Source organism: Gymnogyps californianus, chromosome 3 (assembly GCF_018139145.2).
Source record: "Gymnogyps californianus isolate 813 chromosome 3, ASM1813914v2, whole genome shotgun sequence".
NCBI lineage: Eukaryota > Metazoa > Chordata > Aves > Accipitriformes > Cathartidae > Gymnogyps > Gymnogyps californianus.
In genome coordinates this window covers 101,537,676-101,550,201 of record NC_059473.1, presented here as the reverse complement: position 1 = coordinate 101,550,201, position 12,526 = coordinate 101,537,676, and the positions used below count along the sequence as shown (strand labels likewise).

The 12,526-nt window shown below is 41.1% G+C and overlaps 1 protein-coding gene across 2 annotated transcripts in view; it reads left to right on the top strand.

Annotated features, from left to right (window-relative positions):
* The window catches only part of LRRC1 (leucine rich repeat containing 1), a 77,811-nt gene that overhangs the window by 49,992 nt on the left and 15,293 nt on the right, over positions 1–12,526 (top strand). For both annotated transcript variants that reach the window (XM_050893604.1, XM_050893605.1), the window contains exons 5-10: positions 2,083–2,139; positions 3,748–3,811; positions 4,567–4,641; positions 7,031–7,175; positions 10,126–10,244; positions 11,254–11,337. In XM_050893604.1, coding sequence (XP_050749561.1) covers positions 2,083–2,139; positions 3,748–3,811; positions 4,567–4,641; positions 7,031–7,175; positions 10,126–10,244; positions 11,254–11,337 — 544 coding nt within the window. The remainder of the gene's footprint in view (positions 1–2,082; positions 2,140–3,747; positions 3,812–4,566; positions 4,642–7,030; positions 7,176–10,125; positions 10,245–11,253; positions 11,338–12,526) is intronic.

Below are 12,526 nucleotides of genomic sequence, written 5' to 3'. Positions count from 1 at the left end.
CAAAGACAGCTGTTGGTGGGTATCCACAAGGGCACAGCTACCCAGTGAGTCCTCATAGCGCTGCTGGCTTGGGCAGTACAGATGCCTTCCTTGCACCTTCTTGGCAGTTGTACTGGCCCAGGTGTTTAAGGGGATTTATGCTATGCTGGATTAGGGATCTGTGTTACTCTTTTTGCTGGGTTATTTTTAAGCAGGATCAATTTCCTGAGCTGATTCACTGGCCTGCCCCAGTTTGATGATACGATGAGGCTGGTTAAGATGGTGGTTCCCAAGTTCTTGCTCTTGAACGTGGTTTTGCTGACAAAGATTTCTGTTTAACCACAGCCAAAGCAGTGTCTGATGTAAGAAGAGAAATTAAGAGATTGCACCATTTTACTCATCGACACTTCAACGTGATGGGGAGGGAGATAAGTAGATGCAGGGTGATCTTCAAACACAAAATTACAAGGCAACTTGGCGGTGTGTGCATCCTTTTTGTATTCTCTTGATAAAAGTGAATCATGGGCCTCACCTAATACGAACTTGAAGAGAAGGTGCAAAATTCAAAGGAAGATTGGAATAGGTTTCTAGAAAACCTGTAAAGAAAAATGTAATGGCAGTCTGTGGGTGGCAATGTGAGTACGAGCAGACCCATGTTCCTCTCTGAGAGAAATGGTTCTCCATCACCTCTCCCCCTCCACCGGTTTGGTTTCCATGAGGATGTTGGATACCGTGTCCCATCTTGACTTGTGTTTTATAGTGTTAAAACTTTTATGTGAGAGTTTTCTTTTGTGTCATTGGAATGATGGCTTCCTTACTACCTTGTTTCTGCCAAGCTGAGTTATTCTCACTTATCTTTTAATTGAATTTGTAATAGGCGTCTACTAAAAGTATCTTCACCTATATGGTATGTTTTAACCGTTTTTCTTCTGGAGGAATACAGAACCTATTGGGTAGAACATGCTTATTTTAAAAGCTGGGGAGGACTACTGAGACTGTAATCAAAGCTCCTGTGAGATTTCGTTTACTCTTTTCTGAATGCAGTGCGAAATAGGAGCTTGAAATAAGGATGTATTTCTCAGACACCATCCAAAGTCAATCCATGAAACATCTTCTTTCCCCTTTAATAACTCATTATATCAGTTATGTTGCTTTCCCTGCTTAGATAGCTGTATTGGAGTTGAAGGTTTTTCTTTAGCTTTATTCAGGTTATCAGCTGCTTTTTTACTGGGGCTAACTAATGATCCTGTAATTCAGTATGTTGGTATTGTTTGAAGTGAAAACAAGTATTTCAGTTTTATGTGGTCTGAGTACATGGGCTTAGGTTTTTTCCTAAAGTGTACAAACGAAAACGTTTTGGGTTTAGATTTAACACGTTTCAAATTTAGTAGAATTCCTTTTTTAATCTAGATTTTATTTAAGGCCTAGCACGCTGTCCCCTTTCCCTGCACAGCAGGACAGAACACATTCTGTTGTAGGAAACTACCGATTTGCAATCACCATATCTGATTTTTATTTTTCCTGGGGACGCTGGAGGATTAGAGCAGATTATAGTGTTGGGATAATGTCTGACTCCTTGTGTTCCATTTAGTCATAAATAAACCCCTGAAAAATCTGAATGTTGCTATGGTGATGTTAGTAAAAGCCTGGGATATGGAGTAAGTGAGCCGCTTAGAAGCATAATGTCACTTACAGTAATAAGCACGCCATCATTAGAACAGTGATGGGTTTACCTGATGCTTTGTAACTTTGGTAGCCCACGCCAGATTCTGAAAGCGAGTAAGTAAATGCAATTCATATGAATATGCTCTGTTCTGCAACTTGCAACTACTGACCTTTTAACAAATGGAAATTCGTGTTTTGTCTGTTTACTTTCTAGCTTTAATGTGTTGAAGTATCACACAGAAACAAGCAAAAACTTCCAGTCTTTGTATGCTGCCTTTCACATGATAGTGTGGTTGAATTAAAACAACAAAAAAATCAATTCACAGCAATTTTGTTTTAAACTGTGTGAACACACACTTTTCTTCTGAAAATGTGGAATATAAAAAGTAAGATTGCATTAAAATGTGGTGTGTTTTTTTTTTTCTTCCCCCCCCCTAGTCTTTATAACCTGGCTTCACTGGAACTTAGAGAAAATTTGCTGACATATTTACCTGAGTAAGTGACATTTCATGTGTTTGTTTATATTAACATAAAATGTTCTTATTCTTAAAATCTGCTAATATATGAAACTGAATGACAGCTAGAAAAAATATTTAGTGCCGATTGACATAAAGTATGAGATACAGTTTTGTTTTAGCAACACCTGGTTACATCCATTACTTCTAGTTGTACTTGGTTAGTAGCAGGAGCCTGCAGTCTGTGTTGATTGGTTTCGCTCTATAAAAATATTCTGTATAAAATACAGCAGCACCAAACATTTCTTCCTGCATGCATTGAACGAGTGGATCAGCAGTGGGAATGGTGGTTTGGGTTGTTCTCATGCTGGAATTTCATAACTGTGAATGTAGGGTAATAGGAGCTCAGAGATTTCCACTCTAGACCTTCACAGCATTTAAATAAACGTTCGTGTTCAGAGCTAAGTAACCAAAAGTTTCCAAAACCTGGAGGTCAAAGCCTTGGTAACAAACTAGGCCTACTGATGTCTGAAGTCTGACTCCACCTACTGTGATTTTGGGGGAAAAAAGATACCTGGATGTCTCTGTGCTGGCTGTATTGTGGCAGAGGAACTGGTGGTCTTCTGTAAGAGTAATCTGGTATCTTATATTTTGGGGATCCTTTTTGGCTGCCTGGAAGAAGCCTTTTCTTTCTCCAGAGAAGGAGTTTTCTTCCTTCACTACCTTGGTGCTTCTTGCAGGAGTTTTGGTGACTCCTATTCTGCTTGCTTAGGTAATCTAATAGATACTGTAATAGATTTAACCTATTTTAATCAGAATCTCTTCCCCAGTTGCTTTGGGGTCCTTTTTCCCTGTCAGTCTACCCAGTACCTCAGTTGTGGCTGTTTATAGCTGTGAGCCACAAGGCACTTTAAATGTCAGTGGTCAGAAGATATGAATTGCTAGCTAGGTTTTGCCACGCGGTGTCAGAATGAAGCTATCACAAATGTTGACAACTTTATTACTCTTGGAAAATTCTGACTGTCAGTAATGTAGCTGACGAGTCTCGCTGTCTTTCATGCTACTGCGGCTTTGGGGAAGGTAAGCAAGAGCTCCACAACAGACTGCTTTTGAAGTAGAAGGATGGCCCTCTGTGTCTGTTCATGTTCAGAGAACTTCTTTTACATCCTTTTGGGCTTCCCTCTGTTTACATCCTCAAATCCAACCTGAAATACTTCAGAAATGGATAGATCATGTTGAGAAGATAAATGATGGATTTACTGAGTCTTGAGTCACACTGTTACGTGTGATCACTATGGGGAATTTTTATCCAGTTGCATAACTGTAAACTCCCCCTAAAAATAAATCTAACCAACTATACTAAACTATGTGGCATTGTCCACCCTGAGGGACTGATGGTTAAAATAAAGAATAATGATTTGATTGCCTATACTAAGTTTTAAGTTTCAAGGGCATAGGGTTATACTGACAAACCAAATTATTTTTTCAGTAAGATATTACTGCAAATAGTCTATGCCCAGTAAAATAACTGTCTACAGTACGTTGTAATTTGAAATACGAGTTTCAGTAAAATGAGCTCATTCAAATACATGGGGTTTCTGTTGGTTTAGTCTGATGTGGTTTTGTTTTGACTTATCTCATCTCACAGATCACTTGCCCAGCTGCAGCGACTAGAAGAACTTGATTTAGGAAACAATGAACTTTATCACTTGGTAAGAGAACATGCCACTGAAAGTGCACATTGGTCTTGTTTTACGCATCATTTAGATTAAATAGGTCATAGGATGTCCAAAATTGAAGAAAGAAAAACATATGGAAGGAGAGTCTTTTTATACGTACAGATGAATTTTGGCAATGAGCTGGTGCTTCCCATATCTGCTCAGTCTTGTTCAGTGCAATATTACTTTACCCAAAAAACTGCAGCTGATCTCCAGAAAATGAGAGCACTGCACAGACTTTTTCTGTGGAAAGAAAAAGGAGTGGAAGGGCACAAACTCTTGTCTGCACTTGCAGTTACAATGAATACATGGGCTTCTGTAGGGAGCTGGACGGGCTGAGCACAGATGAAAGCTCAGCTGTTTCCAGGGTGGGAGTAGGAATCTTTGGGAAAGGGCTGCGGCAAACTCTTGAGGGTTGCAGTGTCTGACATTGTGGCAGACAGATCTACCAAAAGATACCTGTCATCTCACCTAAGCTGACTCAATTAAATGTTGGATTTGCAATAGATTAAGTGCGCGTGCAATTTGTTAGTGCGTGTCAGGTAAAGTATGGTAGCTTGTTAAGCTATAACAATTTGTATGATGGAGTTCCCAAATGCTTACAGTCACCCTTGCTGCATTTAACTGTGGTACCTCTAAATAGTGCTTGGAGTAAGGATTGGTTTACTCAGACTGTAATTACAGGGTGGCTATTTGGTTTTTACTTGAAGCTTCAATGCTACTTAACATTATTACTTTTTATGTTATAGCCAGAAACAATTGGTGCACTTTTCAATCTTAAAGACCTCTGGTTGGATGGAAACCAATTAGCTGAAATACCTCAGGTAAAGATGAGCTCTACTGATACTGTTTTGAAGATGCTTTTAAAAGAAAACCTTTTAATTCATACCTAAAGGGAGGTGATTTAAAATTGAATAGTTTTCTCAGTTCACTTTGGCTGGGTTTGGTTTTGGATGTGTAAGGGTGTTCTCTTAATAAATTCCTCTGCAAGGGATTGTACATGATATCCTATGTCATTAGACGTTTTCTTTTAAACATTTTGACAAAGGAATTGTTTCCTAATAGGCACATTGTTCAATTTATAGGATGACACATCCTCTGTTTATAGTCCTGGCCCAATGGTCAGGGAGCCAGTAGTTGGCTGAGCTAACCCTCATCTTTTGTATCTATCTAAATTGCCGTTTTGACAGTTTTGAGGATGAATTGTTTTTTTGCAGTCATCTTCTTCCATTCAAATACAGTGTTTGGGAGAAGTACAATAATAGAACTGTTGCCATAAATAGAAATTCTGATTTATGCAGGCGAATCCCCCATCTGACATCAGTCGTGGGATGAGGGGCCTTAGCATATAAAGCTTACAGCACTCTAAATTCCCTTTCTTAAGAACTGTGATAAGATGTGGGACGGTTTCTTTTCCCTCTTTTTCCTTTAGAGCCAAGTCAAAACCTGTTTGCTCCTGTTCCTCATGCAGTTTGCTGTTATTTGCTCTCATTGATCTCATTGTCAACAGTGTAACTTGGAAATCAGTTGCTGTCGTGATTTAGGCCCAGCCAGCAACAAAGCACCACGCAGCTGCTCGCTCACTCCTCCCCCCCGGCGGGATGGGGAGGAGAAAACACAGCAAAAGGCTTGTGAGTCGAGACAAGGACAGGGAGGGATCACTCACCAATTATGGTCACAGGCAAAACAGGCTTGACTTAGGGAGAAAGAAATCAATTTAATTTGTTACCAATCCAAGTCCTTTCCATGGGCTGCAGTCCTCCGTGAACTGCTCCAACGTGGGCTTTCCCACAGAGTCATGGCCTTCTCCAGGCCCAGCCACCTGCTCTGGTGTGGGGTCCTCCATGGGCTGCAGGGGAATCTCTGCTCCAGCGCCCCCCCTCCCTCTCCTCCTTCACTGACCTCGGTGTCTGCATGGTTGTTTCTCTCACATCCCACTCCTCCCTCCGCTGCAGGTTTTTCAGCAGTCTTTTTCCCCTTCTTAAATATGTTATCCCAGAGGCGCTACCACCATCGCTGACGGGCTCGGCCTTGGCCAGAGGTGGGTCCGAGTTGGAGCCAGGGAAGCTTCTAGCAGCTTCTCACAGCAGCCACCCCTGTAGCCCCTCCCCCGCTACCAAAACCCTGCCACACAAACCCAACACAGTTACAGTTTAGTGGGCTTTGTCGACTTTGTTGTTGTTGGCTTGGCCTAATAACTTTTTTAAGTAGATGTAGTTAAACACTGATAATCATTCATAAAATGTCAAGTGTGACTGCGGCAGCTGCTTTTATTGAAGCTGGCTATTGTTGTGTATTTTGTCTAATGTCCAAAAGATGAACTTGTAGGATGAAAGGGGTGTGTGTGTGTTTAATGAAAGATCCTCTTGAGAGGCAAACATTTCCAAAACAAAAGGACTGATCTTGTGAGTTAGGGTCAAGGCTGTATGAAAATTTCACGTGTGTAGAAGTAAAAGACACTTCTGCCCTAGCCGTTCTGTTCTCCAAAAGATGATTTGGATGACTAAAATGAGAACTATTCTAGAGCGTGTATAGGGGTGTCTGTGTACATGAGGAATGGGAGGGTGCTCTGATGGCTAATAGGGACAAAGGTATTTCTCTGTCAGACTTCTAAGCTAATTGGCGGATTACGATTGTAAAAAATTAAGTAATCATTAATAATTGTAGATGATGGCAGTATAACTTGGCAGTTCAAATATGCTTGCTAGAGCAACACTCCCAATTCCTATTTCTACATTTGTTGCAGTTGGGAGATGTGAAGATATGAAATCCCTAGATGTCATGGCATGTTGCTTTATCAGCCAGGAGGGACTAATCCTAATTTGCCTAGGGTTAATTGGGAGGGGCAGACTTTAATTACGTGGAGGTTGATAATCTGTAGTTCTGAAAAAACAACTTTGCAGTCTCTACTTGAGGAAAACTCCAGTTTTGGCTGGTGCTTGCCAGGGTGTGCTCAGCATACCTTGTCTGACTACTGAAGCCAGTCTTAATAGTTAGAATATGAAACTGTGACTGAATCACTTTGCTGGTTTATCATATGTAAAATGTTATTATTTACTTTTTTCTGCATTTAGAGGTCATACAAAGAATAGCCAATTTAGAGATCATACAGAGAATTGTTTTTCTTTCTGGAATTTCATTGCGATGGTACATTTTTCAGATTGCTTTGTTATGTGTTTGGGCATGACTTAAATTTTTTGTCTTGTATCGCAGGAAGTAGGAAACCTGAAAAACCTGCTTTGTCTGGATGTTTCTGAAAATAAATTGGAATGCCTTCCTGAAGAAATTAGTGGTCTGACTTCTTTAACAGACTTGCTTGTTTCTCAGAATTTACTTCAGGTCTTACCTGATGGCATTGGTAAGTACAAGGTGAATGCTATCACACAGAACCATTTAATCCACCGTAAATTGGAAGTCGTTTGTTTTCAAGTCTTTTGAAGTCTTTTTGTGCAAGAGATGAGCTTGTCTCAGCTTTTTTTTTTTTTTTTTTTTTTGCTTAGTATGAAATGCATAGCTCTATTAATTTCTCATTTTAATTGTCTGCATAATGACTACCTTGTAATCCTTTTTTGGCTTTCACTTGATACCTACCTGAACAAAATAAAAGTTAATATATCCTCTCTGTTCCTAGTGTGTCCACGTCACCGTCATAACTCTTTAACATTGTAAAATTCTAGCTTGTAACATGCTGTAGGTCACTTGATAAGAGTGACTGACAGTATCACTACAAAAAAGACATCCTTTTTAGTGGGGATGTGTAATTATCTTCAATTGGACAATGTGATTAATCCTATACTGAACCCGGTGGAAGGCTATTCCAGCTTCAGCCCACTACTCTTCACCCTTGAGGATCCAAACTACAACCTTTCTGGTTTAATAATTTAATAATTGAGGAATGTTTTCTGAAGCATTACCAGTGCCTTTTTTAAGGTAAATGTTTTTACCCCTGCAGTAGCTGTGATGAGGAGTCAGCGAGGCATTGTTTCTCTACTACTCATCAGCTGTTTTTCCAGAGAGTTTCATGTTGCAAGAGCGTGCCTTCTGCTTGCCAGGATTTTTTTTCAAAAATAAAGGTGTAGGGGAGGGAGGACTTGTGAATGTGGTTTAAGCAGGAATGTGGAAAAGAATGGACAGACCTTCTCCCTCCTTCCATATGCTATATGAGCCTAAGAAAGGACTAATGTTTTTCTAGATGTTAAACTTGGTGGAGTGGGGTGACTACTGTGGGTCCTACAGTTGGTTAGTGTATGTTTGGTAGACAGTTGTAGCAGCCCTCTCTGATGATTTGAGCTGGCCAGTACAGTTGTTGTACATCAGAAATGGAGCTGTATCTTCTCAAAGGCTACAGCCCACGCAGCCTGCAAGAGGGGAGCTTGTCAGTAACACCAGCTGGTGAACAAAAGGAGCTGTTCCTTCTTGAGAATCCTGTTAAATGGAAATCCTTTGCTGGGGAAGGAGATTGCCAACAGCCAGGCCATTTCAGGCCAGGCCTAGTTTGCATGTGCATTTTGTAACATTTTCTGGATGTAATTTTGTTATAAAGGAAAAAAAAATTGCTACTTATGTGAATATAATAGCTTACTTGCGTTTGGAAAATTGGGTAGGGCTACAGTACTTATTCTTTTTGTGTAATATTGGAACTTATTATGTGAAATTGAGAAAATCTGGTATTGTGGTTGAAGTGAACCTCGCTGGTCTCTGTGGAACCTACTGGGAGGAGCTCAGCTGATCACTGAATCCTTGGTTGGATTGGTGAATCTGTAGAGCCCTCAAAGCAGGGCTCTCACCAACACCAGTGGGTCAGGTCAGCTGTGGCCATGTCTCACCAAGTCTCTAAAGTCCCTAATGGAGGTGGCTCCAGCACCCCTGGGCAGCCTGTGTCAGTGCTGTGCAACCTCCCAGTCAGGAAGCTTCTGATGTCCAGCTAGGACCTCCCACACCTTGATTTGTGGCCGTTGCTGTCTTGCATGCCACTGCAGAGAAGAGTTTGGCTCTGTCATCTCTGTAACAGACCTTGAAGTAGTTGTGGGCTGTTGCTAGATGCCGCCTCGGCTGCTTCTGTTGATCTTCTGGCCGTAATTCTCCTAACATAGTCCAGCCAGTGTTTACTTTATTTCTGATGAGAGTGCACTGCTAGTTCATCTTCAGCATGGTGCCCACCATAAGCCCCAGGTCCTTTCCAGCAGGGCTTTTGTACAGCCTGTCACTTGGCAGCCTGTACTGGTGTACGGGCTTATTCTGCCCGGGTGCAGAGCTCTGCACTTCTTGCTGAACCTTGGGTTTCTGTTTAGGTTGCTATCTTACTGTGTATCAGCCGTCTCGTCATGATTTAGCATCATCAATGAATTTGATGTGCCAGCCTATTACAGCTATTTTGGACAGTGTGGGGATGGGCCGGGGGGTGTCAGCAGCTAGTGATGTCTCCTGAATTCTCTGTCTTGGGCTCTGCCTCGGTCAGCTGTGCTTTGCACCAAAGATCATTCTGCTACAAAGGAGCAGAATCATAGAATCATAGAATAGTTTGGACTGGAAAGGACCTTTAAAGGTCATCTAGTCCAACCCGCCCCTGCAATGAACTAGATCATATTGCCTCAGAGCCCCGTCCAGCCTGACCTTGAATGTTTCCAGGGATGGGGCATCTACCACCTCTCTGGGCAACCTGTTCCAGTGTTTCACCACCCTCATTGTAAAAAATTTCTGCCTTATACAAGGAAGAACAAGGTGGGCTTTCTGCTCTGAAATAGTATTTTGTCCTTCCTTGGGAGAAGATCTTCAAAGAAGTTTGATTTCCATTCTGAAAAATGAACTTGGGTTTCATGTCTGACTAACTGGGTTCTATATTAGGACAAAGAGACCTTGATCCTGTTTGAGTTTGGGCTGTCACTTCAGTGCAAGCCTTTCTTACTATGGTTGAGTAGGCATAGGTGATCTTCTGAACACTCCTTTATGAATAAACATTGTATAATTGAGGAAAAAATAGATAATTGTCTCCTGGTTTTAGGCCTTTGGGTAGACACGTCCTTGACATTTACACAGGGTACCATTCAGACTGCAACTTTAGTACAATTTAATATGCTTAAATATTGAATATGAATATTTATATTGAATATGAATTCAGTGATGTTATAAACTTGGAAAAATAGTGCAAGCACCAAGTGAAGCAGTGCTTGAATTCTTTTTTTTACCTGAAAAAAAAATTTCATTGTGTTAGAGGATTTCTAAAAGTTTTGCAGCAGAATGATTTTCTATAATTAAAGCAGGTATCAGAGGATACTAAGCTAAACAAATGTGTTGTTCTTTCTGTCCAGGAAAATTGAGGAGGCTCTCCATTTTGAAGGTTGATCAGAACAAACTTATTCAACTAACGGATTCAATTGGAGACTGCGAAAGCCTTACTGAACTAGTTCTAACAGAAAACCAACTGCAGGTAAGCATGGTCATGACTGCTCAAATGGCTGGCAGTAATAAGACCTGCTGCTAAGTACTGAATCACTTAGCTCGTAAGGTTACTCACCATTACTACTGTTAAGTAGCGAGTTTCCTTTAAATGCATCTTATTTCTAACCTGTTAAATGAATGCTGAAGATCAAGTTGTATGTAGTAACAATCCTCCCTTCCAAAGGCTTAAGCAATTACATATTCAGTCTTGAATCTTTCATGATCAGTAAGGGAATCTGAGCACCTGGAGTGCAGGTATCATTTACTTTGTTGTGTTTTTAATGCGGAGTTTGTGCCGCGTTGCATTGTTGCCAATTTTTGCTGTGCGTTATCTGGATCAGACTTGCTGGAACTGAATAGAAGCCCTGAGCACTGCAGAGCTGCTGTTGTACTGTTCCGTGCTCTGCTGATCTACTCCAGCCAAGTATTAAATATGATATGTGGTCAATTAAAACAAAACCTCAGACTTCCTCCCATTAGGTGTTTCCTTCCATTATTTTGAAACTGCCTTTAAAGGACAGTGACACTTGGAGAGCAGAAGTGTTAAGAAATGCTCAAACCTAGATTTTTATAAAGTTAGGTTGGTGCTTGGTTGAGTTAGGAGCTTAAGCCTGTTGGAAAGATGCCTCTCCAGAGGTCAGTTCATAGCACCTAAGTTAGAAGCTTGCCTCTCAATTAGCTATTTAGGGAGCCTAAAGTTAGATAATATGGACATTCTGCAGACATGCTTCTGTACACAGCTATTGTGCATCTATCATCTTAGTGCAGAGAGAACTCATGAGTGAATTTGTATTAGAAACTAACATTCCTAGACATTTCTTCTGCAAGATAAAACCTTGGATCTCCTTTGGAAGGCCTGGTAGTAACAAGGGTTAACTACATTCCAGTTCTGAAAATGGATCAGTATATTAATTCATTTTTAAAGTGAGATAAATTTTGTTCTGACTCTGTGAATTTACAAATTCTATTTGCATATTATTTTGTTTTTGTTGGCACAGTCATTGCCGAAGAGCATCGGAAAACTAAAGAAGCTGAACAATTTGAATGCCGATAGAAACAAATTAACATCTTTGCCCAAAGAGGTAAGTTTTGTGCAATTAACTCTCACAGATGTGATTATACAAACAGAAAACTCTCAATTTCAAATGCCTACAAGAAGTAGCAGGCAGCTTTGATCCACTGAGTGTTCTTCCCAAACCGATCACAACCAGAAACTTGTCCATTAGATCTGAACAGCATAAATCTGAACAGCAGCTGTGGTGATTTGGTGGCTTGGAAGTGCAAAATGTCCTTGCAGTTGAACAAGAAGGCTTGGATCTAATTAGTTTGTAACTAGTAATTCCCAGTGTGGGTGTCAGGTCCAGCACTATTTGAAGACTGGGAGTTCTGGTAGAGTGAATGCATTTAAACATCAATGTGCCTCTTCTGCATGTAGTGTAAAAATACTGCCGGAGTCTTCCTCACCTCACTCTTGTGAGCAACAGCAAAGGGAAGGTTTCATGTTCTGAAAAATGATTCAGAGACTGTTTTGATAATCTTTTTGGTTTTGGAGATCTCAGGACTACTTTTGCCTGTAAATATGAGGACCTGACGTGACCAAGATCACTGATACCTCAAATCTTACAGCTATGATCTAGTACTAGTACTTCTTGTCTATTGTATGGGTATATGGAATGAAATGAGGCTAGAATTTCTCTTGTGAAACTAAATATAACAAAGGCCTTACAAGTTTAGTTCAGCAGCAAATTCTGGAAAGAGATTGGGGGAAGCAGAATCCTGTGATTGGAGCACGGGACTGCGAGTTGGTTCTGTTTGCACTACTGTTTCTCTGTAATTTTTGTCCAAGTAGTTCTCCCCCTTAATTTTCCTATCTGTTTCTAACATGTGGCTGTGAGGTCGTAGCTTTTGTTCACCACTTTCAGTCACTTCAGGAGCAGGAGGGGTACATACTCAGGTGGCAGCCGATGGATGGGAATTGAGAGGAGTATCAGCTCTGGCTAGTGAGCACACACTTCTGCTCAGGCCTGCTTACTTACAGAGCTTGGAGAGCTTGAGGAGGAGGTGTGAGGAGGAAGCAAAGTGTCTGGGAACCGGGAGATGGAGGAGAGTCAATGGTCTGAAGAGGAGGGATCGAGCAGGGGCAGAGGATGCTGCTGTGGCACTGGCAGCAACAATTCCAGTGGCCCAGGTCTGAGCTGCCACAGGTCAGTCACCTAATCGAGGCTCCACAATAGCCCTTATTGCTCCTTTACAGATTGGTTTGTAAGCGGG